The sequence below is a fragment of the Hirundo rustica genome, chromosome 5 (genome assembly GCF_015227805.2).
Source record: "Hirundo rustica isolate bHirRus1 chromosome 5, bHirRus1.pri.v3, whole genome shotgun sequence".
Taxonomy (NCBI): Eukaryota; Metazoa; Chordata; class Aves; order Passeriformes; family Hirundinidae; genus Hirundo; species Hirundo rustica.
Window position 1 is genome coordinate 27,274,140 of NC_053454.1, and position 26,640 is coordinate 27,300,779.

At 42.4% G+C, this 26,640-nt stretch overlaps 1 protein-coding gene across 2 annotated transcripts in view; it reads right to left on the reverse strand.

The window, feature by feature from the left end:
- Nucleotides 1–3,028: 3,028 nt before the first annotated feature.
- Nucleotides 3,029–26,640, reverse strand: part of KDR (kinase insert domain receptor) — a 30,838-nt gene continuing 7,226 nt past the window's right edge. The window contains exons 9-30 of one of the 2 annotated variants that reach the window (XM_040064947.1): nt 26,451–26,614; nt 25,488–25,644; nt 24,259–24,379; nt 23,561–23,669; nt 22,452–22,796; nt 21,403–21,549; nt 21,127–21,258; nt 19,357–19,463; nt 18,778–18,913; nt 18,424–18,528; nt 17,671–17,784; nt 16,327–16,415; nt 14,475–14,631; nt 12,874–12,974; nt 11,409–11,531; nt 11,153–11,264; nt 10,665–10,764; nt 10,444–10,549; nt 9,231–9,382; nt 5,870–5,966; nt 5,683–5,771; nt 3,029–4,829 (exon numbers count right to left, since the gene is read on the reverse strand). In XM_040064947.1, coding sequence (XP_039920881.1) covers nt 4,625–4,829; nt 5,683–5,771; nt 5,870–5,966; nt 9,231–9,382; nt 10,444–10,549; nt 10,665–10,764; nt 11,153–11,264; nt 11,409–11,531; nt 12,874–12,974; nt 14,475–14,631; nt 16,327–16,415; nt 17,671–17,784; nt 18,424–18,528; nt 18,778–18,913; nt 19,357–19,463; nt 21,127–21,258; nt 21,403–21,549; nt 22,452–22,796; nt 23,561–23,669; nt 24,259–24,379; nt 25,488–25,644; nt 26,451–26,614 — 2,968 coding nt within the window. In that variant the 3' untranslated portion in view covers nt 3,029–4,624. Of the gene's footprint in view, nt 4,830–5,682; nt 5,772–5,869; nt 5,970–9,230; nt 9,383–10,443; nt 10,550–10,664; nt 10,765–11,152; nt 11,265–11,408; nt 11,532–12,873; nt 12,975–14,474; nt 14,632–16,326; nt 16,416–17,670; nt 17,785–18,423; nt 18,529–18,777; nt 18,914–19,356; nt 19,464–21,126; nt 21,259–21,402; nt 21,550–22,451; nt 22,797–23,560; nt 23,670–24,258; nt 24,380–25,487; nt 25,645–26,450; nt 26,615–26,640 lie in introns of both variants that reach the window. The other variant, XM_040064946.1, reaches the window with a different exon arrangement.

Below are 26,640 nucleotides of genomic sequence, written 5' to 3' on the forward strand. Positions count from 1 at the left end.
ACCCCATAGCACTGCCGTTTTACCTGGCACCAGAGGCTGTGTCTGACATCACAGATGGGCCTGGAAACTGAGTCCATTTCCCCCCCACTCCGCCCCAAAACTTACAGAGCAGTAATTGTTCACCATAACAAGTCATCCTAACAAGCTGCAGGGCAGAGATACTCCACATTTGAACCAACTGGTGGCAGCCAGTGAACAATGTCTAGGTAACCAGAACACCCTTCATCATGAATCTGATATGTTTAACAGCTAATTAAACCTGTGTAGGGATTAGGCTTTACATTGTACAGTTTTATGGCCACAAAACCTGAGCTTCCTAAGATTACATTGGGCAGCTCCTTATCTCTGATGCCGAGATGTTTATCAGCACCATATGTTACAAGCTCCTGCTATGTTTCCCAATGACCTTCTGGGACTTAATCAGCCTAAATGTCAGGGGTTGAGGAGCTGAGGACATATATTACAACACAGAATGCAACACTCAGCCAGGCAGAATAAAAATGCAGGGCTGAAATCCAAAGAAAAGGTCTTTGTTGGTTAACTTCTGTCCCTAATAAATTTGTCTATTAGAAAAAACAAACATTAACTTTGTTTTCCTTGCCCTTGCTGTTGCTGTGAGAGGTCCCATACTGCAAGGTAACACAGGGTGTGTACTCAAGTATCACTAATGAGGGGGAAACCTCAGATGATTCATCTTTCGGAATGTTTTGCATAAAAATAGCAAATTCCAGCTTTATATCTGGAGGCTATCCATGCTGCCCAGTTACGTTTTCCAGCCTTGGAACCATAGAAAGAGATGCCATGAAGAGGAAATTTTTGTCCCCAGTGTCAGCAGCTCTGTGACTGTAGTGATTTTACTCACACATTGTGTTTAGAATTAATTAGCACTCTGTACCAAAAGTCTCTAGGCATGGTCTTTCAGGATGACCACATCAGAAAACATGGAGTATTTTAACACTTTTATTCTCATATGAAGTGTGCTTGTTTCCAATTGGAGATGCATTATAAGAAAAGCTTAGGCAAGGACTGGATTTGCCAAGACATTTCCATGCAAATGACGAGACACATTTTACAGTATCTTTTGCAGGGAAAAGGACCCACCTACCATGCTTGAACACCCCTGCATTCTTCAGGTGAGCTGTGTTTACAGTGATAAGAGCTGACATGAGCCATCTCCAAGCCCTGAAAATGCCTATTTCTGACATGGTTGCGCTTGATTTCCCAAACCCTAACCACCAGCAAATACAGTTCACTCTGGCAGTTCCTCTGAACAAAAGGAGTCCATCCCATCACTGCTCCTCACTCCAACCCAGCTGCTCACAGTGATATCTTTGGATACATAATTTCATACCCATCCCGTCTATTTATTGTAGCTCATTGGGCTCAGATCCAGGCTGAACTTCATGGATAAGGATGCTGATCAAAATGTTGACACTTTGCTGCATGGCTGCAGGATAGAGATAAAGCTGGGGCTGGTTTGCAAGGCATTTGCAAATCTGTACATTATATTTCTGTTGTTTCATTGAAAACATCCCTTTCGGAATTTAAAGCATCTCAAAGACAAATTAAGTATGACTAGGATTTAGCTGAATGTGTTGTATTCGGAATACAACAAAAACTCCAGGTGTTTTAAAGGATGTAATGGCCATGGCTTAAGAAAAGAATTGTCTTACTGGATGCCAAATATATGAACACATTTATAGAACCTTTGCTTACTTCTGAGAGTGAATATATGGTTTGGGTTGATTTTTTTTTTTTTTTTTAAAGAAACTAATTTCCTTTCCTATAGCAGATGTGTGCTAGTTGCCACATTTTCCAGGCATATTTAAAGATATTTGGACACAGAAGAGATTTAATTGGCTGACAAGAATTGTAAGTGTGAACTTAGTAACTGACATGGCTATGTCTTAAAACTTCATTGTGGTGCATTGTGGTGGGAGGCTGTTTTAGAGGTACCGTGAACACACAGGAAAGCATCTGACTGTGCATATGTGGCACATATCATGTCCTTCACCAAGCTGGAGAGGGAAAAAAACTCCAAAATGAGATGTCTAAATTGAACATTCCAAACCTTGAGGAATGCAGGTCTAGGGCATTGGATATCAATGACGCATCTCCATCTCCATCTCCACCTCAGTGTCAGGACCCTCTAACATATGGCTCATGAAAGTCCTGCCAGCATTAGTATTTCATGTCAATTGTGTAATAACACATAGAAGAACACTTTCACTAAAGATATTGAGAAATATTGCAGAGGAGGGATGTTAAAGGATGTAGCATCATCTGTTGCATACTCTGCTGGCTAGACTCTTGCCTGGGAAGCAAGACAAATGTCAAATATATACGTGAAAATACAAGCCCTTCCTAGAAGCCCTTGTGCATGATCTAGGAAGCCTCTCCCTTTTTTCCTATCTGATCTCCCTGCTCCTGACTTCCTGGCTGCAAAATGCTTTAGATTTAAGGGGAGCAGTGGAGAAACATTTCCAGCTTGACATCCCATAGCCTTGTATCTGGGTAATGCACGTAACGTGTAGAAGGCGCTAGTACCGTGTTCCGCCTGAGAAGAATTCAGTAGTGAGATCTCCCCCTTCCTAAACAAAGGTTCTCACTATGCAGTAGCCTGTTTCATTTCAAAATACAGTATGAAAGTCTGCAGTTTGTGGCTTAACGTTCCTTGCTCTGTTTCTTAGCAAAAGCTGTTATGTCCCTAGCAGTGGACAGCCTCGCCCTGAGAATCAAGGCCTATGCAGCACAGAAGAGAAAGTCAAAAACTGGACAAAGTGAAAATGTAGGAGCTTTAAGTACAGATTTAAAATAAAGGAAGACTTCATTGCACAAGAGCAGGGACAACATTAAATCTGTGAGAAGTGTGCTAGGAGAAACAAAAGTGGGAAAAGATGAACAAGGCTGTAAGGGAAAATGCCACTCCCCAGGCAAAAGCCACAAAACAATTGGATCAACCATCCCCAAATGAACATAAACTCTTTCAGAGGAGATTCAGCTTGTACAAGCAGTCTCTTCCTCTGGCCATTTCTCTAAAGGTATTTATTGCCAACTGCTAAAAATCACGGAATTTTCTTACTACACATGCTTACTACACATTTGTAAACTTGAAACAAGTAGTACTTTAGAAACTTCCCTGTCAACAGAAAGGATATAACAATAGAAAACAAACCTACTTGTAGCCCCCAGCTCTAAATTTCCAGTCCCTTTTAATAAACTGAAAAGTTTTAGCTATTAAAAAATTCTGTGACCTTTGTAATGCTACAGAACACTGATACAAAATGTGAATAGTACAACATCTGTTATATAATATATATTTATATTTTAATATATTACATTTATTTCTACATAAAGAGGCTATAAATACTGTATATGCCTTATATTCATGGTTCCCAGCATTTGACATTATAGTAAGTACAAACAAAAAAATACTTATAAAAATACAAAAAGAACTCAGTAGAAATAGCTTTACACTTTAAAATCTTGTAGTCCTCATTGTGTCTATCAATAGAGTTCTGGGACTACAAGAGCACAGGTAAGAAGTTGTCCAACAATTAGGCACAAATTCATCACTCGGAGAAGATCGGAGCTGCCATGAAACCAGTCACGAATTCCCAAGGCTACATAAACTGAGATCTCTGCCACTGCAAACAGACTTTGAGTTTTCAAAGTGAAAGAGTCAGACCTAAATCTGAGGGAGGGGGAATGAGATGAGAAGGGAGGGTGTGCTTAGGCTGCCCCACCAGAACCACAGTGCTTCCTGTGGTCCGTAAATTACATTGCCTTTACTACTTGTTGCAGAGGCTGTCCCAAGCGGTATCTGCAGGGAGGGGAGTATTTTCTGCAGCAGTTTCAGGCAACTCAGAGGCAGGTAGGCATCTGGCATGAGTGAGGGTGTTGGGGATGAAAGCGGAGCAGAGCCATCCTCAGAGGTCAGGCATGGCCCTGCTATTTGAGTCCCATCACATCGCTCAATGCTTTGCATTCTCCCTACTAACCAGCTTCACTGAGAAAATGCAACTCACGAGGACTTGTACAGCAGCCTTTTTCCTCTGCCAAGGACAGAGACCATCACCCCCACCTATATTTAGCCCAGCCTATGTTTAGTCTCAGGCCACCAGAGTGCCAGAGCCTTGAGCTGGAGGTTCCTTTTTTTGTTTGTGAAGGTACAAGCAAGGAATAACTCTGAGAAACAAGAAGGCAGTGCTGCGCTGTTTCCTTCCTGGAGTCCAGCCACAAGGGGAAAAACAAACAAACAGAAAAAAACCACAAAAGCAGGGATGTGCCATTTTTTCGTACAAGTAGAGACAGTTAAGTCGAACGCCATGATGCTGCCTGCATGAGGCAGCTGCCCGACATCACCAGGCTCAGCCTCTGCCGTGGGGTTGGCACAGCCCACACACCACGGCCAGGGCTTTGCACCCTCAGCCATCAGCGTCTCTTGGGGAAAGAACCCCAGCCTGGCACGGCGCAGTTCTGCTGCCAGATGCTTCTGCATCGTGTTCAGGAAAAATAAATGTCTTTCCTTAGTCCCGTGGATGCCATCTTTCAATACATCAAATACCACCAGCCCGGGCAATGAAGGCACACCCCAGGGGGAGCTGGAGCTGCCGGCTTCTCCCTAGAGCGGCGCGGGGCTCTCGTAGGGGAGCCCGTGAGCGCGGCACAGCGGGGGAGAAGCCTCCTGGGCGCACAAGAGTTCAGTTTCCTCGCTGGAGTAGACGGTGGTGTCCATGTCATCCGAGTGGTATCCTGACTGGTACCCACTTGTCTGGTTGGAGGCTTCAGACATGACGGATTCGTTACTCTTGCTGGGCACCAGCGTACTGCAAAAAACCAATCAGAAACTGGGCTGAGAGAGCTGTGGAGACTGTCTCCTGGAGGGCAGGTGGGCGACTCCAGGTGGCAGCTGCTTTCCATCACAGCAACAGCCAAAGCAAAAGGCTGTACTCAAACCTGGCTACAAGCCTTTTTAAACATGCATTTGATTATAAGGAGAGACCTTTTCATATGCCCTAACTTCACTAATGCATGAAAAAGATGTTTAATTTTATGACGATACAAGGAGTTAGATTGCGACCGCAGATGAAATGGAGAGAAAGCTTTTAGAGGCTTAACTTCAGCTGTGGTGCAATTGTAACTGCAGTATACCTTCATCTGCACTGAAGCTGCCCTGGAAAAAAAAATCCTGAGAAGCTCGCAAAGAGCATACTTGAGGTTTCAGCTCCATGAATGTCACTGTGCTTCCTGTGAACTGCACAATGAAACCCCTGTACAATGCTCTGAAAATACACCCAGGTACATCCTGAAAACTTGAGTGTGAGCTATTAAAAAAAAAAAAAAATCAAGCAAAAAACCAAGAGATGTTTGTCGGTTCAGACAGGTCGCCACATGCTCAATTTTGCGTACCAGCTCAGAACCTTCGAGAGGTGGTGGATGCTATTGCAGCTGATAAATACAAGTCCTTTCTTGGTGCTGGCTGAGGCTTCCAAAGGCTGCATCACCTCCCCTCTCCTAATAACAAATGCAGATGACCGGGCACATTGGGCACAACTTTGCTTTCTGCTTTTGAAAATACTTTAAGAAAAGATTTTGTCTTGCAATTTTACAAACCAATCGGTCTTCTGACATACTGCAGTAAAAGGTCATATTCAATCCTATGTGCAGCCCGAGCCTTACCTAAAGGGTATTTTCACTTGTTTTTCACTCTCTTCCAATGCCTTCAGCTCTTCAGATGCAAGAACCATCCCACTATCTGTCTGGTTTTCCTGTAAAGGTGTTGGAAATGTATTAAATAAAAAAACATTAAAAACACACATGAAAAAGGATCAACAAAGGGAAAGTTTATATAAATAGACAAACTCACCTCCTGAACAACTTTTACAGTGGTCACCAATGGGACATCTTCAAATGTTTTCACACTTGCAGGGCGGCTTTTTCTCTTGCTACCTTGTCGGTACTGACTGCTAAGAAAACAAAACAAAAAAATTTTGAGTCCACTATCCACAACTTGGCTGCAAACAGAACAATGATATCAGAATCCTTTTATCTCTCTTCAGAGAAGTTAATCCTTTTGTCAAAACATATTATGCAAACTCCAAAATATCTATTTATTGAAAGGGATGAACAGCCTAGAAAGTGGCATATTTCTGACCTTTTGCTCCTGACAATATTGATCTCTGAGCAAATTCTAAGAACTGCTTTGAGAAAACAGCTTCTTTCCTCAGTAACACTGGAGGGTTTCACTTCCTGCAAGCCTTGCTCAGAACTACAATAAACAGAGAAGCCAGGAGCACAGACATGTGTCTTTTCCTTTGGACTGCACTTCTGAGACCCCTGGCTGGACCTAGGACAACAACAGCAGAGTCAGCACACTGCTGCCCTTAAACTGTGGGGATCAGGACAGGGAGTGCTAAATCTCCCTTGAAGGCTCTTCTCCAAAAGAAGCCCTCTGGTTCAGGATAACATCCATAAAAAATATTGGACAAAAAATAAAATTGACTTTCATGGAGATAACTAATACAGCAAACAAAACAGCACCCTGAGCTTTCTGCCTGAGTGAATACAGAATGAAATGGATGGTGTCCCAGTTCAACAGGGCACATTTATGTTCTTAACAGCTAATGAAGGAAAAGCCACGGAATTAGAAGAGTAACCTGCATCCACTTGAAGTGCAAAGCTGGAGACTGTTAAGAGCAGCATTCATTCCTTTTCCCAGCTTTGTGTCTAGCTATGCTGAATCTTGCTTATCTCCAACAGACATTTATTTAAATTGGTGGCGATTTTACAGGTTCCTTGCGTAGCCTGCGCATGTGCTCAATCACACTTAAGAATGTTTTTCAAATATTAAACCTAAGTATTGGCTCAAATAAAATTTGTCCTAATGCTAGGAACACATATTTCACATCCTCTTTGGAGCAAATTTTCATATACTGAAAACTGTTACTGTGTTCCCTCTCCATTTTCTCTTCCTAAACTTAACAAAACCAGTTCTTTCAAGCTCTCTGCACTGGCCATGTGTGTACTTCTGCTCCTCTGCAGTGGTATCTAATTTATTTCCCATCCAACACTTTCAGGACCAAAACCATCAGATGGACAATCTAGTCCACGCACCCTCCTGGACAGCCTGAACCTGTACAACAAGAAGTTCATTCAACAACTTGCCTTCTAAGTTGGGAAGCTCCCTGTGTGCCTGCATTAAACCTCCACAGAGGTATAGAACTGCATGGCCAGGTCTGCAGTAGTCAGCACAGTAGCTGATGACTACTACTCACCAGCCCAGGGTGGTGAGGGCTCAGAGGCTCAGCCTCTTCATCTGAATGACCTCCCAGGTATGGGAGACCCTCCTCTGCTCAGCCCAGACAAGAGCCAGCTTACAAGGGCTGTTATAGATGCATCAAAATGCATCTTCTCTGCTATCATCCAGGTCAATTACTCTCCCTAAAAATGAAACTTAGATTATTTTGACTTGGTTTGCTCTTGACAAATCCATGCTGGCCATTTGTAGTCAAATTGTTTTCCTGTAGGAATTTACCATTATTTGTCTGAATGTTTATTCTAGGATAGTTCCTAAAATTCAAATTAAACTGATTGCAGAATTACACACTTTCTGTTTTTTCTAAGAGTAGGAAATATCTTTACACTTTACACTAACTCTTCTGTACCTCACCTGACTGTTTTTAATGATAATCTTTCAAGGTTCAGAAACTGCATATCTATTTCCTAAGCCAAACATGGCAGATGTTAGGAGGTCCCACGAATTTTAATTTATATCAGCGATCTAAACAATCTTTAATATTCTCCACATTTTCCCTGTGCTTGCTATCCTCCTCCAGCTTTGATTTAGAGATTATATTTTTTCATAGTTAGTACATTTGTGAAGATTGAAAAAAAATCTTTGAACAGATCAATCTTTTCCACTACCTGTATAGCAAGATCCATGCCTAGGATCATTTTCAGCTACCAGAACATAAGAATAAAGCCCCTAAGCATGACTTAACCTTCTCACTTTGCCTCTCCTAGCATGGTTGCCACAAGTACTTCCACAATCCTGTCACAATGCAAGACAAGAGAAAAGAGAAGAGGTTCAAAGTCTCCTTAAAATGTCAACTGAGTGTTTCTGTCATAACAGGAAATGGGGACCAAGAAAAGCCATATAGGAGGTATTAAAAGTGGGAAAATAAATGCTAAATCATGCTTTGTCTTTTAAACATGTATAGTTTGAACTGCCCCACTACTGAAACATGGGGTTGAGAGCTGAACTGCAGGATGATAAGTTAAACTGGAGTGAGAAACACATTGTGCCTATGTAGTCTTTTCTAGAACCACATAAAAATGTTATCCTGCTGTACCCCAAATCACTGGGAGCTCTGTCTGTGGTAGGTATGACACAAGCAGTGAGGCAGAGGGCTCTCCTTCATGGAAACCACGTGAAACCTGCCGACAGAGTCCGTCTCCACCCTGATGGGTGCATCCATCTCTTTCTACCCTCCTTCTTCTGAGGCTGCATTGAACACTCCAGAGCTCCCAGCATCTCAGTGGCTGCACTGGATAAGAAAGTGCCTTTTTCCCTTACATCCAATGCCACAGGTCCTCAAAGGGTCCAACATAAGCCCCTGAAGTGCATTAGTACAAACTCCTTGCTGGAAAGTCACCTTTGCCATGATAGCCAACATCATCTACCATTGTGGATGCCCTAGGAGCCCACCAGAAGTGAAGAGTGGACAAAAACCAGTGACAACACTATTTACATCATGTTCCTCTTGGCCATCAATTCATGAGCTATTTTCCAATGTTTCACTTTAGGAGGAGAAATGCCAGAGAGGTTATTAATGATAGATCTATCATCATTAATATTCTTGGCAGCTGCAACACAAGAGCCCTGCAAACACAACTGAATTGGGCCAGTAAAACTTTCTATATGTTCTGGTTCTTAAAAAACAAATAACAGTTGTTTTCATGGGTTTTGCTTTTTTGTTTGTTTGTTTTTGAATGAGAACACCAATTCTTGAAAGGGTAGCAACATTTAAAATAAATTTAAACGTCACTAACTGGGAAGGTAAGAAACTAGCTTTTGCCTACAAAAGCTTTACAAATTCCTTCTTATCCCTATGGAGAAGGTTAAATATGGACCAGGCAGCTGAAGTCTCTTCCTTTCATTTTCCCTTCCCCCACCGTGAACAAAACCTTCCCATAGGCCCCAGTAGGATGTCCACCATATAATATACCTAATTCCTGCTGTGTTGTCATAATGGAATTTAGGATCACAGACTTCCTCTTCCTCCCTACAGGAAGCAGGTGAAGTTGGGAGAGAGAGACCCGAATCCTCTTCCATATTCAAGGATACTGACAAAGGAAGGACAACGTAGTCTTTACCATCCTGTAGAATGCAGTGAAAAAAACACAAAAATTAAATAGGCTGCAGAGACACAGACATAAATAAAAAGATACATGCACGTACATGGAGAATGCATCAGTCCAACAGTGTGGGTGTTTTATTAAACTATGAGCATTATACCACCTTTGCAGAAGCAGCTACATTAAAAGAAGGAAGATTAATGAAAACTACTTCCAAGTAGTTTTAAATTTTTTTAAAAATAGGTTTTTGTATGATATACTGTAACCTAATGTATAAACTGGACTTTCATTGATGCCTTTGAAAAAATAAAAGTAGCTCTTAGTAATATTTGAATCCCAATGCCACAAAGAAAATTACTCTGATAGTTTAGAAGGGCAGTGTAATTCCCATCCTCACCGAGAGGTTAGAAAGGAAGAGTGTGTCTAATAGGGAGCACACAGCCAAATCCATCCTCCTTCATTCATTGGGCTCACATCTATGGCCCTGGCCTTGCCCACTTCCGTAGTAACTGAACAGGAAGCCACAAGATGGAGAGCTTGGAAGGGAGGCCCATGTCCCCACCTGGTCACAGTGGGCTCTCTCACTGCAATCCCTGCACACAGGTCATGCCTTAATACATTGATTTGTGTGGAGCTGCTCACAGGCAACAAAGTTCTCGTATCCTTGTTTTCCAGGATAGCCATTAAAAGCATTGCAGCCCACGCCCTCACACACACTAAGATAACCATCTTTGGCACAGTAAGATCAACAGGAGCTACCTGCTGGAATGCAGCTGCAGCGTGCAGAGAAATTAGCAGCAGCGCAGGGAACTGACCAAAGACAGCAGTAGTGTCATGGGAAGCTTTGCTGGCAGGAAGAGTGGCCTTTGGTTACCACAACACAGCCTCTAGGATCTTTACACCACAGGTGACTCTCTGCTAGTCAGAGACCCAGCTGCTGGTCAGTAATGGGAGCAGTGGAAGCAGCCCAGGCCCCTTGACAGCTCCAGCAGACAGCACCCAGCTATGGAATGCTGTGATGGCTGGCAGGACAGGACAGATTCAGACAGTGGTTTTAGCTACCAGAGAATACAGTTCACGTACCTGACGGACATTGGCTTGCAGTAAATTCCCCAGGTGCTCCACCAGCTCTGAAAAAGTTGGTCTTTGCTTAGGATCTCCATGCCAGCAATCCAACATTGTTTGGTACCTGAAATGACAAAACCAATTAAAATACCAGTGTAAAGAAAACATCATCTATTGCTTGCTCCTGCACCTGCTAGTAGTGTGGGTAAATGTGGGTGGATGGAAGAACAGTTTCTCACATTTCTGGTGTTGTATAGTCTGGTGCTCTCATTCTCGTTCCTTCTTTCAGTCTTCTGCAAAATTCCTCATCAATTTTCACTCCAGGGTACGGCGATGCGCCTAAAATGAAAGCAATAGTAATTTTTATGCATTAGACTTTTAAATTTAGGGACTAATTTTCAAGCAAGTAACTTGCTATGGTTTGTGTTAATAAGACAGTTTGGTATATTTGGATGTGTAAACAATTTATATGTATGATGGAAACAGCAAATGACTGAGTAAATGAGGCTCATCATCACATACTGAAATTGTACGAAGAAACATTTCAAGCCTATGTTCCTACATTTGCATTTTAAAGAAAATTTAAGTATTTTATTTTGATGGAAAAAATATATAGGAATTTTTCAAGAAGTAAAAAGAAAATGCTACAGAGGATCCAAGAACACTTTGACTGTTTTCTTCAAACCCTTTTGTTTAGAGACGGCTCAGTAAAATTAAAGCGACTCACCTAATGAAAATATTTCCCACAGCAGAACTCCAAAGGACCATACATCACTCTGAATGGTATATACTCTATCAAAAATGGTTTCTGGTGCCATCCATTTTAGGGGTAGTCTGGCCTAAAAAGCATTTTCATAAACAAAATGGTATCACAGTTTAGCAAAACACTGAGTTTCCAAAAATCTCTTTAAGGGAAAAAAAAAATAAAAAAAAAATCCTGATTTCACATTAATTATCTATCAAACAGATAATCTGAAACTTACATCTCCTTTCCTGACGTAATCTGGGTCTTTGTAGATGTCTCGAGCCAAGCCAAAATCACAGATTTTGACCACATTATTGTCTGACAAGAGGATATTACGAGCAGCCAGGTCCCTGTGGATGCACTGCAAAGAGAAGTAAACAACTTCTTATGCTGCCTGTCGTCACAGCTCTGTCCACAGGGCTGATCCCTTTCACATATGTGCTCTCCTACCCTCAAAGGCCAGATAATTCTTAAAACCTTTTAAGAAAAAGAAACCTCAGCATCAACAGTTGCTGATTGTAAGTGCTTTTTTGATGGTCACAACTGATTTGGCTCAAGGAGACTTGTGTTCCCAAGTCCAAACATACATCTGTTTATCCACTGTGCAGAGAGGGCCTTTGAAGTTAGCTAATTAATTATCCTAAGAAGCTGACACAAAACAGGTTAAGATCTGATTACCTTTAGATTTACTTAGGTTCACTCAAATCTGTGTACTCCACTATTTCTCTGAAAAACACCACAGTAAAATGCTGACTTGATTCCAACACAAATGAACCTTTACTACAGAGAAAGAAGCCCACATCTCTACCTATGCAGAACAACAGCTTAGTTAACAACCCAAACACTTCAAAATTCAAGCCTCAATAGCCTAAAGTAAAAAAATCAGGCTCTGAAAGTGGCTACAGATTTGTTTCTACTATGGATTGAAACTGCAGATTCCATAAGCAGGTATTTTTACATTTGCAAATCAATTGGGATGCATATGAAAGGCAGACAAAAGCATGTTTTTTAGAAAGACTCTGAAGTCTGTTCTTGAACATCCAGCCTGCCCTCCAGAGCAGTTGTATTTTCTGCTTCCATTTTCTTTTCCCATTTCTACGTACTTTTTGTTCCTATACAGCTGCAGGCAATTCCTCACTCTTGCTGGAATTGTCATCCTTTGAAATATATGCTCTACATATTTAGGCTCAAACCACAGAAAAATACTTCTAGGCGGCAAAAATGCAGGTGAGGTGCTGTTGACTGCCAGGGTGTCCTCGGCAAGAGATTCTCCAAGGAGTAATCCGTGAAGTTTCATAGCTGAGTATTGTCTCTCCTCACATTGCCCTTCCAATCCCAATGTACAAAGTACAATCAATGTCCTCAGAGAAAAATCCTTTACTCTCGTTTAGCTCCTGTTACCAGGGAGTTGTCCCTAATTCCTTTAATTGTCCTTATAAGTTCCCCTCCTCTAACCATTTAACCATTCCTCTATGAACTGGTGGCCCATAAACCTTACACAGATCACTAACATTTGTGTCAATAAATGCATGGGCTGTTTCACTCTGTGGTATTGAAGATTTGAGTATGTCTTAGAGCAAAAAGAAGATGTTGCGGATGACTGCCAGTCCAAAGATGAACGTGCTGTTTCCTTCCATAGACCTACAGCATTAGTTCCTGCAGTCAAATAAATAACATGCCACTCGTCCTGAGAAGTTCCTTACTTTGCGTGAAGCCAAGAACTCCATTCCTCTGGCCACCTGGAAGCTATAACAGATGAGGTCCTCCATGGTCAAAGGGTTCTTGCAAAGGTCTTCAGGACCAGCTGCAAAGAATCAGGTGACAGTCAAACATGCCCTTTGTCACTGATTTCACCAATAACTGCTTGTTAGGTAAAAGTCCATCTGAACCTTATACCACACTGGACTGGAAGAGCAAATCAAGCACTTTTCACAGCTATATAATTATCACTAACAACCCATTTTACATCAAACTAGTCTTGTGCAAAATAAACTTTGAGATGACGGGTTATACCCTAAGCCTCCTTGCTTATTTCCAGAGGAAAGATTTGCGAGACAATCCCAAAAGAAAAACAACTGAAACTCAGCTCACAAGTTCCCAGCACAGTAAAGCTTTCTGTGGTTTCAGCAGATGAATTTAGAAACCAAGGAAAGGGAGGCCCCACCTAGTCTTTATAAAGAAAGAATATGCAATAGGGAGAAAGACTTTGATTTGGCAAAAAGCCATGCTAATTTAATGTGGAAGAGCCCGAACCTCATCATCTAGTGACCTGGACGAATAATGTACTCAAATATCCAAAGATACCTGGGCATTTAGTTCCTGCTAAAATAGACAACTCTGTGACTTTGTTCAGCTTTTGATTTTAAGCAGACATCTACCAAGAACTACAACACTGGTAGCTAAAACCTTTGCTGTAAGGGCTGCTTCAGGTCTACATATTTCTTGTAACATCCCAGCTCAGAGGGTCAATGTTTACACCAGCGAGTGCAGGAAAGGGACCAAGATGTTGTGGAAGCACATGAAGTGCATGCATGACATTGCCTATTAGATTGCATTGAAACTGCAAGACCATTCCTCCCTCCACGTACTGATGTTTCCTTTGCCCTAAATGATTTTTATTAGCAGTAGAGGTACAGGCAGTAGAGCTATGGCTTTCCTCCCAACTAGTCTGATCCAACCCCTAGGTGAAATTAGCAGTCTCTGAAATGGCAGCACTGAGCATTTTGTGCTGCATCTGCCAAAGAGGAACATGGCAAATGCATCAGTGAAATCACTGCAGAGGATGTGTGCATCCTGGGGAGGCTTTGAATGAGTAGATAATTCAGGCTTCCTGTTCCTGACAGACCACCTGGGCAGAGGGAAGGCAAGGCAAGCTCTCTGCTAATAAGCAGTGAATCAAATAGCATTTCACAGTATTTAACTTCTGGGTAAACATTACAGAAATTCAGTTAACATGCTGGTGCATCCCTCTCTGCCCTGCCTTTGGAGTTCATACTGTGCAGTTTTCCCTGAAAATATTGGAGCAGTAAATAGACATACCTGCAAAAGGCTTCACACTAAAAACAGACCCTTTTCATACAGGACTTTACCTGGGATTGTGCTGAGGGGTTTGGGATGCTGATCTAGATGCTGACCCATCTAATCCATAGGAACCTGAATTCCTCTAATCCTGAGGAACCTTGGTCATCCAGAGAATAACCCGTACACAGTTCTGAGGAAGCTTTGGAAATCACACAGTCCCCAGTGTCCCTCATCAGCCCCACCAATGACACATGCTCCAACATCAGAAGAAGATGTATCCTACCATCCTCCTCTTCCACATCACTCAGGGACCGCTCCTCCACAAAGCCAGAGCTTGCTGAGCTCTGGCTGCTCGTGATGCTGTCCAACCGTTGCTTCAGGTCAGAAGAGACATCACCAACGTAGTTCTCTTTCCCCTGACGAAACCTGGCACATTTGGTCTAGAAATATGAGGGGAGGGTGAGAAAAATCAGAAGCTGAAAGCATGCCAGAAGCTTCTGGTGGAGAGGCAGTGATCCTCCCTATGGTTTGTTCCAAGGTCACCAGGGAAGGCAGCAAGAGCAACCCAGTGAAGGCATGATCAGCTGCTCTGCTCCAAGCCAGCTCTGGTTGCTGCACTGACAGTACCAGCAAAATCCAAGCCATGGCCATGAAAGTTCACCAGCTGGAGCACCCTCTGCCACTCCACAGCACAACTTTCTCCTGCTTTCACAACCCCCCAGACAAACCCTAGCAACACCTCCACACGCCGGGGACTGAAAGCACACTGGTGTCCTCAGCCCCTGGTGCCCCCCACTTGCGAAACACACGGGGATGGATGCTGCCAAACCCTCCCATACACTCCAGCCTCGCTGTAATGCTATGGCTTTACCTTCTGCTGCTGCAAAGGTCCTTCTGCTAAACCTCTACCTTGGCCAAAAACCTAAAAACCATCAAAATCTGACTTATTTCCCTCTTCCCCTAAGCCACTGCATGCCTCTAGGAAGGGATCCAGCCCCACAGGTGTCATCCAAAACATTTCCATTTTCTCCTGCTTTGGTTTGGTGATTTTTTCCCTGGCAGAGCTGTTTTTTTGACACTGCCAAATCCCATTCCCACTGCTTGTGTAAGCAAGGGTCAGCACTCTCATTAAACCTTGTCTCTTCCTTCAAGGCCCCTCAGATATTTGTTTGTCTTTTTACCTCACAAGGAGATGCACTGAGTTACCTTTGCCAATATAAAATAGTAAACAATGTCTCCAAGGATAAAGAAAAATAACCCCCTGGAGAATCAACAAGCAGTGGGAAGAAGCTCTGATCTAAACACAGCAGCTGCAGGAAAACTCAAGTCTACCAACGTGGGAGAGTCCAGCCCAGGGGCCTCACTCTCGGCTGTGGATGGAAAAAGGTAGGGTCCCTAGGGTGACCCTGAGCGCTGGCTACAGCTCCTCATACAGCAATCTGACCCTCAGAAGGCATGGATCCTCCAGATGGATACTCTCCAAATATAAGACTCCTCTCAGAGGTGCCCAGAAATGAGTTTGAAAATGCCAGCCTCCATCTGCCCACTTCTTTCAAATCAGGGTGCAGAAGCGGTGCTGTCATGGAACTCCTTTTTGCAAAGGACTCAGGAGGTGAAAGGCTGAATGTGAACTCATGAGCTACATGAATTTTACAAAACTATTAACAGCAGAAGAAATGTATAGCCTTATTCAGCAATCAGCCAAGGGGACAGTAGAATGGATATACATGTGAAAGATACCTATGGATATCTGACGGATATATACACTAAGCAAGGAGTACAGTTATTTAAGGTGGTCTGGAGCTTAACTAAGAAAGGAAAAAATTCAGGCTGATTATCAGAAAAAACTTCCTGAAAGATACAGCCAAGTGTAGAATAGCCTGCCAAAGGAAATAGTGGAAGCCTAGTTCCTTTGCACATTTTAAGCTAACAATAACAAAACAGCTACATTGCAGGGGCCAGGGGAAAGCCTAAATGACCTCTGATGTCTTTGCCATCTCTCATTCCCATGAGAAGTACTAAGACATCCAGCGTCCCCAGGGATTGCTGCTTCAGTCTGCACTAGAAAAAGAAACACTGTGCGTGGAAAAAAACCCACCAGACCAAACATTTTACTGTTAACCTTGACTCCTTACCTTGTACGGGACAAATTCACTCCTCTTGCTCCGTAGGTAAGCTGACAGATTTCCAAACTTGCAATATTCCACAATCACCATGAGTGGGCCTGTACAACACATAAAGCAATTCATTAGACCATTTATATCCCACCTGATCTCACAGCATAAATTCTGGATAGAAATACATACAGTTCAAAGAGGATTCCAATAGCCAAAGGTTTTTTAAAAATATCAGTATTAAAATTAAAAAATCGAATCAAAGTACTGAAATTATTCATTTTTCTGCTGTTCAAAGGGAAAAAACAAAGCACAAAATCACTGGCTTAATTTCACATGTCAAGAAGTATAGTGGTGTGTTTATATTTGGAGTGCCACTAACAGCCCAAGCTAATTGACACAGTAAGGATGCAACATAAATATTTGAACGAACTTCAGTGCAATTAACCTCTGCAATAAAATACACATGCAATTATCCATGCATTTTTCTACAGGTGGTTAAAGTACTAAAAATTTAAAACAGGAATCTTGTTTTCAGAACAAGACTCAGAATTCAGACATAGATGCCTAAATGCACAATACAAATAGGTTATTTCATGTTCAAATTTACTTCATATAGGCATATGCTATGGTGATAAATTTCCATCCTAGGTTCCAGATACTGGCCATCTCTACTTTATTATGGAATAAACAAGGAAATAAATATTTATGGATTATGTTTCCTTCAACTACTGACTTCTGTCATGGAACTTTACAAATTAAATTTTCATCCCACAGTAAGCCAACAAGTCAGCTTCCTTGAAAAATTATTACTTAGTTACTTTACATTGAATTTCTTCCAAATTAGTTTGTAGTACTGGATTTGCTGAACAAAACATCTGTCTCTGATTATAGAGTGAAATAGGTTCATCCTCCCAGAGCTGGACTCCAAATTGCAATCTCCCCTCCCACACACACACACACAGGCACCAACAGCTCATCCAAAGACAGAGAGGGGAAGTCCTAACTTGCTGTCACCCTTACTGTAGCTGGTGATAAGAGTAAGAGTAACTTGTTAAATCTGGTACTAGAGTCAGCTCTGAAGTCTGTTACACATGGGCTGCCCACTGCAAAGGTGGATCTCAGGTACAGAAAAGCAAAGTGGTAGATCAACTAAGGGATGGAGCCGCATGGCCCCTATTCCACCCTTACTCTGCCTTTATTCCACCTCTGGACCTGCTCACTCTTGCCAGATTTTGTTGTTGTTGTTGTTAGAGAGAACTACTCTTTCCAATCCTTGATTTTGAATTCCAATTGCCTACGCAGGAGAAATTGAAGAAATGGGCTTGTCATTAGCACCTTCTCACCCACTAAGAAGTTACTCACCTCCTGGCTTTGTGCAGGCTCCAAGTAAATTGACAACATTGAGATGATGGCCAATATGAATGAGTATCTTCAGCTCTGACATGAGTGCTCTGTGCTCACTATGGGTTGCCCCTTCTGCAGAGGTAAAGCAACACAGGTCAGGAGCACCACAGAGAGAAAGGTTTCGCCCTCCTCCCCATTCTCTTCTGTTATTTATCCAGCCCATCGAGTGACGAGCCTTGTTGGCTGGTAGGCTGTGTCAGCTATGCCAGTACAGCATGCTGTGGAATACAGCCCCCAGCTGCTGGCAGCCCCATTTTGCTGCCCCATTACGTCTTCTTTAGGAACTATGTGTCTGGGAACCACACATTTCAACTTTCCTGTGGCAAATGTGAGGCCGTATAATATGATTTAAAGTGAGGAGAAAGCTATTCCAAACTACAGCTCAGTCTGGAGCGTGCCTAAGCCATTGTCTTGAGACTTGCAGAAAGCTTCCAACAAGGATGCATAAGGCAAAAAATGGACACGTGCAAATTGATTGCAGGAGCAACTTTACATTGCTGAAACCTAAGTGGAATCATAAAGCAGTGGCTAGGAAACCACAGCTGCATTGCTCCAGTTGTCAATGAAGGAAAGACATGTACATTCTTTAATCATTGCTTCATGACAACAGCCTTTAAGCTAAGCTTTTACAATGATGGGTACAATGGTTATAGTGTTGACAAATATCCCTATATTGTATATTCAAGTGGAAGTTCTAGTCATCGTTTTTACCTTTAAGCATTTTAACTGCCACTGTTTTGCAGGTAGCAGTTTTGTCAATCCCAAATGCATCTGCTTCTATGACCTGGCCAAAAGCCCCACGTCCAAGAGGTTTACCTTGAAGTGAGAACACAAACATATTCGCTTGGCACAGCAGGAAAAAGTTGTAGAATAAAAAAAGCTACTCCAAAATGAGTTCATGAAGCAGAAATTAATAGAGGACTTAAAATGTAGAGAGGACAGGAACACAGAGCCCACCCAGGGATCATGCAGCAGGGCAGTCCCACAGCGAGCCAGGACCCGAAACACCCTCCAGCACAGTGCTGGCTGCAGTATCACTAAATGGCTCATGCATTGAAAACTCACCTAGCTTTAGCCGGTCTCTGGGAAACTCCCACTTGCTGGCATCATATGGGAGCCGCTCACAGTGCTCGTCTATTGGGACCTCATCAGGATCCATGATGATTGACAAGTAGCCAGTCTTCATGTCCCCTCCGTTGGCCTGGAAAATGGTATTAGTTGCAGTTGCACAGGTTTTTGCTGAAAGTGTGCAGGCAAAATGCCATTTTCTTATTTTAGAGTATTTCATCAGTTCCCAGAGATGCCAGGCTACCATTTCGCTACACCATGTCATCATGAGTGTGACCACTGTTAATTACTTGCACTTTTCTGTCTTTTTTTTTTTTTTTTTTTTTTTTTTTTTTTTTTTTTTTTTTTTTTAATAAACAGAGCCAGATGAAACATTTTTCTCCTGCAAGGGCCTGTTCAATTAAAAACAAATTTCTGCACCCTCGGTTCCAGGCAAGAATGTTATGGCATGGAGAGAAAAAATGTGTCTGTTGATTTAAGAACAATGGAAAGAAGCAACACAAAAGGCCTCAAGTCAGCTCTCATTTGTCATGCAAGACCAGTGCTGATAGGACAGTATGAGAATTTTTTCATTACCCGCTTAACGGTCCGGAGGATGATTACAAGAAGCAACCAGAAGAACATGGCAATCACTGCAGTGCCAACGAGGATAATGAGCTCCAGATTTGTTTTCTCTTCAGCGCCTGGGAAGAAATAAATGAATATTTGAGTGATAGTTGGAAGCATATTTGTTTTGTTCATTCATTAAAGTAAAGAATGGACGTCCTTGTTCTGAAGGTTCGTTTTAAAACTGCAACATGGAGCAAGGAAACGAAAGCAAAATAAAACAAAAAGCTTGGGGGTTTATGTTGGAATATTACAGTTGCGTGCTGTTTTACACACCATCCCATTTCTCAGCATCAACTTTGTTCCAAGGACCGTGCTTGGACCTTTGGCAAATATAAAAAAGTAAAATTCACATTTTGGAAATAAATAATAATTGTTTTAGAGTACCAAAAACTAATTACTCTTTCTTTAGAAACCAAAAAACCACCTCCATCATATAGAAAATAAAAAGCTGTGAGAATGATCTAGAGAACAATCTCTCTCTTGTCTCCTGACATCATTCAGCTGGGGCATGAAAAATGTGGTTCTACAAGAACACATGATAATAAGGTCTTATTTAAAATGTTCCTTTTCCCATAAAACAGTGGCCAGCAGATACTGTCTGTACGCCTTTTAGTGCACACACACAGCTCTCTTCCTCTGCCTGTTTGCTACATCATGCTCCTGTATTTCATCCCTTGCACCACAGAGATTTCCCTTCACAGCAGCACCCTCCTTTGCATGACCTCCACCAGCTGCACTATAAATTTCTTGGAGTGAGACAGTATGTCCTACACAGATTTCAAACATCTACAGAAGTAGAATATGCCCCAGCTGTATTTACCACATCAGCTGAAATCTACATTGATGTCATCTGCAGATAATTTCCACCCCATGCAAACATTTTGCCCAACATCTAAATACCCCGAAGAGACCTATGAGGATAACATGATATTGCTTTAATGACCTAATGGTATGGATCAGACAACCATCCCGACTTTAAAGACAGAGGTTTGTGAAGGGCCCAGTGACTAAAGTATGTAAATGTACTAAGATCAAGAGCAAGAAGCTTTTCGTTTGAGGCTTCCTGTTGCAACTCTTAGTGGAAAGTCCATCATGGTCCCAACTACCCACACTGCAGGCTAACCTCTTGCTACCATTTATTGTTTGTCATTGCACCTGTATTTTGGTGTGCCACTGGAACAAGTGAGAGATGAGTCTCACAAATGCTGTTTCAGAGTCTGGTGGCTGGAGTCCCCTAACTCAAAATCACTCCCTGTTTCACTGAAATGGGACAGCAATCACAACAGACTGCAAAAAACCCTTCACTATGTTTTCCTTAGATGCTGTGAAAGCAATGACATAATTTAAAAAGGTGCAATACACTACGCTAAAAAACACAGTATGACAATTGCGTTACCTACACAACAGAGATGCCCCAGGATATCTGCATGTTTATGTACCTCTGTGGTATGAGTTTGCATGTAATATAGATGGACAGAGTTTTCTTTGCAACCACAGGTAAGATAAATCCAGTTTTCGTTGAAAAGCTCTAAGCAGCATAGTGGAGAAGAAAGCATCAACCTCAACAGCTGGAGTATGACAGCTATGACAGCACCCAATTTGAGCCTGATGGGAATGGTCAGGACTTTTCACAAATTTCACAGTATATTTTCAGATCTCCCATCAGGATAGCCAGTAGGTTGTCCTCCAGTTATTCTAAAGATTTTATGCACAATCTGGAAAGAAGCTAACACCAACCTTCCACTGAAAAAAAAGCCACTGCTTTACTGCATCCGAGGACATTGCATGCAAGGCAGGTGTATAGCCCTCCATCTTCCTTCCTCACTCGACGGATGGTTAGTGTTTTGTTCCCATCTTTCAAAACAATACCTGGAAAAAATTATGATTCTTAAATTTGCTATTTTTATGCCTCTTTTTGTTAAGAATTCAAAATGAAATTTTCAGGGTGAAAATCAGCAGTCAGTCCCATGAAAGAAAGCCTTTTAATGATAATAGCAAGGGAGCAATCCTCACCTGAATCTTCTACAAGGGTCTCATTATTTTTAAACCACATGATGCTTGGAGGAGGAATGCCATTCACTGCACATGACACTTCTATAGTTTCACCAATGTTTGTTGTTTGATTTTCCAGATTTCCAACAAGCGTGGGTGCCATGGGTTCTATTAGTTTGAAAATAGAGTAAAATTACTGATTATTAAGAAAATGATCAAATTTTTTCAGTAGTAGCAATGTATGTCCCAGGAACAAAGTCTCAAATCCTTTTATTACACCAAGAGCCACAGTGTTCATGCTAAGGTCATAGTTCAATTTCCACATGACTAAAAATTATAATAGCCAAGAAAATTTCAACAGTATTGACATAACCTGCTTTAGCTGATTTAATTTGTAACTGCTCAGGCTGCTGTGGGAAGAGGGAGTAGTTGCTTCCCTTGCATTTCTGTGTCCAGCGTCCTTACGAGAGGCTTCACACTCTTGGTCCATTAAATGTCCACTCAGGACAGGCTGTGAACGTGTGTAAGTATTTTCCTGAATCTGCCTAATCGACCTAGACATCTAGGTCCCAAAGCAAAGCCATCACTATTTGTGATGTGTGAAAAGCTGACTGATTATCAGCTTGCATTGCTTGTGCCTGAATACCAGTATCACTCATGGCAGTTTTAAACCATAGGCACTACTCCAAACTTGAGAGTCAGTCACACAAAGCAGTATCATTGATGTTATGAATATACACGCTCATATACAGCTACAGAGAAAAATGTGTTCTGAAAAGCAAAGTTGAGAAGTTACTGAGCTAAACACATTACTCCAGCAGAAGTCAAACACATCTCCTTGCACAGTACAGTGGCTCAGTCAGTGTTTCCTCACCAGTAATAATGAAGCCATCCCTTCTGCCTGGACAAGCCCCAGAAGTGTGTGCTACAACAACTGGTTTAAATCTATTTAACAAAGTGAGCACACCGTTAACCAAACACATGCAAAGCCTAACATACCAAAAACTGCCACTACTGCAATTGTTTTCATACACAACCACTCGTTTTGCTTCAGAGTAAGAGATCTGTACCTTGAACAGTGAGGTGCTTCACCAGGCAGTGCTGTGTTTTAGCCTTTTTGTCCTGAGCAATGCAAACATAGTCCCCTCCATCCTGGAGGGAGATGTTACGAAGGTTGAGCTCTAAGGTGACGTTTTCACCATTGGTATTTGAAACTGTCTCATTCAGCTTCTGGAGAGCATTGAGGTTCTTGCAAACAGGCATGGGCAACCCTCCAAAGGGAGTCTGTGCAACATGAGCACTGAGTTTGTACCACGAGAGCTTCTCAAAGGTGAACTTGTCTGCTGTGCATCGCAAAGACATGTTATCCTTCTCTGTCACTTGATTCTGTGGCTGGACATTAATTTCAAGACCCCCTGCAAGTTAAAAAAGTAAAATAAATTCCTACTTGATTGTGCATTTTGTGGCTAACATAAACTTGACAGTCATTTTGGATATACAGATTTTGTCATCCTAGCTGGTTGAAAATAAGGAAAAGAAACACTTAAAAAGATCAATCAAATCAATCAGTCAGTCAGTCAACTAATCAATTATCTAAGGAGTACAATCTCATTAAAAGCAATATATTTCAAATGGATCAAATGAAGGACTGTGTAATGAATAAATTATTCTTCCTTTAGAAACTTACAGCAACCTAAGATGATTCTCAGCACTATCTTATGGTTCATTTTTAGATTTGGATTAAAATAAAATTTTGGCATGTGAATATGGGGACTAATTGTTAAGGAGACAGAAGCTCTTCACCACTGGTTTGGAAAATTTTAGCCTTAGCTCTTACAGTAGAGAGCTCTTTACTCATTTTGTGACGCTACCATATTTCTCTGTTGCTCTTTTAAGTGGCTGCAAAAGCTCAACTGCAGGCACTCTTCGGACAACAGTGCCCATCTTCCATCACTTTCACTGGCCCACCATTCCACTGATGCTGGTAGAACTAATTACTTGACTGAAATTAGTGGCAACTTTAAAGGCTGTCTAAAGAAAACCTTAAGTAAACCTAAAATCTGAAAGAAAGGATTTCATAAAGGACAGGAATCAGGTATCATCACTGAAGTGCCTCTCATTAGCAAACAGACAAAATAACATTAATTTAACATGGCTGCCTTTGGCAGGGTGCACTTACTCGTCACATGGAAGGAGATCACTCTCTCACTTGACCCAGCCCTGTTTGTAGCCATACATCTGTACAAAGCAGATACATTTGCTGCTTGAATCACGAGGGTGCTCACAGTCTAGAAAAAAACAATCAAGCAATTTCATACCACATCAGTGCTAAAGCAACGCCCAACCACCTGAACAGCTCAGCAAAGGGCTCTGCAGATATCTGTACAACCAAAAATCCCTCCAAAGCACAAACCCATGGTGTGGCAGAAGCACAGTCCCCTTCTGAAGTTTACATTTTTGTCCTTAAGTGTGTAAAAATCAGGTAGAAGGAGATGGGAAGAAGCAGAAGGTGAACTTTGGTGTATGTGTTAAAAAGTGCTGCATCCACAATTTTTTCTGCTTTTCAGTCTCTCCAACTTCTATTACTGTTAATTGGCAAGATTAACTCATCTAACTTTAGACCACTAAAGGGCAGTTATCAAAGTCTAAGTCAGTTATATTCCTCAATGGAGATTCACTTTGGATCAGTGTTCAAAGGACCTGAAAGCGTGTATCTCTGCCTCTCGGCTTCAGCACGAGCTTGCCTGTCTAACTGGGAGTAGAACCCCGAGTTTAACAACAGGTGAAGAGTCTCATCTCTAATGATGTATCTCCAGACATGTGCACTGCTGAAGAGGGTTCATCATCCCCAGCCAAGAGAAAAGAAAATGTGCTCACCTTTGTTTTCCCAGCAATAGTAACGACTCGATGCTTAATTTCAACCTGATTCCCTCCCTTTCTCTCTGAGATCACTTTCCATTTCTTGCATGCATATGGATTGGCTCCTGAGCGAACTTTCCTGAAATGTAAGTAGAGACATGTGCATTAGATAAGAGGAATATTTGCCCTCCAAGAGAGGTATTTTGGGTTCTCCTTATAATATGCAGATATTTGTAAGTCAGATGCATCACTGGCCACAGCTTGCATCTGTGAGGGAAGCACGTGCTTCTGGAAATAATTCTATTAACTTTCACCCTATAACCTCCTGAGATCTTCATGCTCTTGAAAGTAAAGGACCCCCAAGCCTAAAGGTAAATTTCCTAATTAATCTGCCTGTGTCAGCTCAGTTGGGATGGTTGGAGGAAAGCAGCTATTCTGGGAACAAACCTCCATTCATAAATGGATGATTCAAGTTGATTTAGTTCAAAGGAAGACAGAGAGACATAAAAATCACTGAACTCCTTACAAGAACTTCTTGAGGACAGTAGCCATTGTGTAGGAAGCAACCAGGCACCAAAGGAAGAAACTAGTGGGATCATTTTAAAAACAACAACAGGAAAGAAGAATGCTATTTTTTTTTTTTTTTTTTTTTTTTATCCTGGCTTTTTTTTTTAAAAAGGAAATCTGGGCTTATGGCAGGCCTAGATAAGGGAAGCTGAGTGAATCTCAGTCAGGCACTCTCTCTATCATTCCCCAACATCAATCAGTGCACTTCCTCTGAGATACACTTTCACACAGATAAAGAGCACCATCACACTCAGCGCTCGAGCACAAGAAAAAAAACACTACAGGGATGCATAATTAGCATAAACAGCAAATTTCCTCTGTTTGGGATGGAGTTTTGGGCCTGCAGCCCACAGGGGGATCTGAGGGAAGGGCATGCAGACAGCTGCATTTGAGACCCCGTGCAAGTCGAGATTCCCTTCAAGAGAGCAGGACAGCAACATGCCAGCACTGCTGGATCCTCTCGGCGGGTGGCCCTCGCCTCTGCCAACAACAATGACCTTGGCAGAGCCTGCCTGCAGCAATCTGCAAATTAAGTACAACAATCTGCTTCTTCATTGGCCGTTGGGTTTGCACTCCGTAACGAGCCTGGATGAGGGAGGCACCAAACAAACCCCAACCCAACACAAATATCCCTCAAGACCTACAAAAGCTGCAGGAGAAAACAAGGACTTGGCACTCACTGGGGGCTGAAAGTGCACTCCTCCTCCAGCTGCCAGTGCCAGAGCACGGTGGTGGGTGGTGGGACGGCGTAGACGGTGCAGGTGAGCGCCTGTGTGGAGCCGTACTTGTAGGAGTCCACAGGGGCCATCAGCGCATTCTCACCGATCTGGGGGGGCACTGCAGGAGAGAGCAGCAGGTCACAGCTCTGCCGAAGGCTCCCCAGCATGCATGCATTAGACCCGTGGTGACCAACTCACACCGTGCCCCGACACGAGTGAAACACAGAGCATCTCCAAGGACACGTGGGGAAGCAGTGAACCCGCCCAACACTTTGAGGATCAGGATACTTAGGATCTCCTACAAAATTCCCCTTCAATATTCTATGGTATAAAATGTAGTTCCTGGACTCTCACCACCATTCCCAGCCATTAAATGCACATTATTCCCCAGGCCTGATCCCAGTGCACGTAGCCTTGTTGCCCTTTCCAAGACCTGCTGTCTTCAAAGCATAGGCTATTTCCTGGGGAGCAGAAAGGAGGAGGTAGGGGAGGAGGAGGAGGAGGGTTGTAGAGGACAGGGCAGAAGAGGAGGGATAGCCTGTGTGGGGCAGGAAGGATGGGTGAGGCGGGACAGGGCCAGGATGGAGCAGGGTGGAGGAGGACTCCAGCAGCACAGTCAGCAAGAAGGGCAGGAAAAGAGCAGGACACAGAGGCAAAGAATAATATACAGAAAAAAACCAAAACAAAACAAAAAAAAACCCACCCCACACAAAACATCATCACAACACCAACACCCAGAGTCTGTAGCCTCTTGACTGATACATCCTAGAGCCAGGAGGGACCGGTCACCTCTGCTCTCCCAGGGCTGAGGTTCAAGGGCTGTTCAGTACTTAAATCTTCATTGGCGTGGGACAAATTAAGCCTAAAGAAGGTAATATACCACATCCACACATGTAAGAAAGGCACCTCTGTTACCCCACTTACCATTTACCAGCAGGGTAAATGTATGTCTTTTCTGTATCCTGTTGATGGGGTTTGTAAGGACAACTGTGTAATTCCCTGTGTCCTTTTCAGTTGCTTCAGTGATCACTAATGCATAGCCAAGTTTAACGGTATGATTTGCGTTGATGGCTTTTCCGTTTTTATACCTAAAGAAAGTACAGAGCACTTTGAA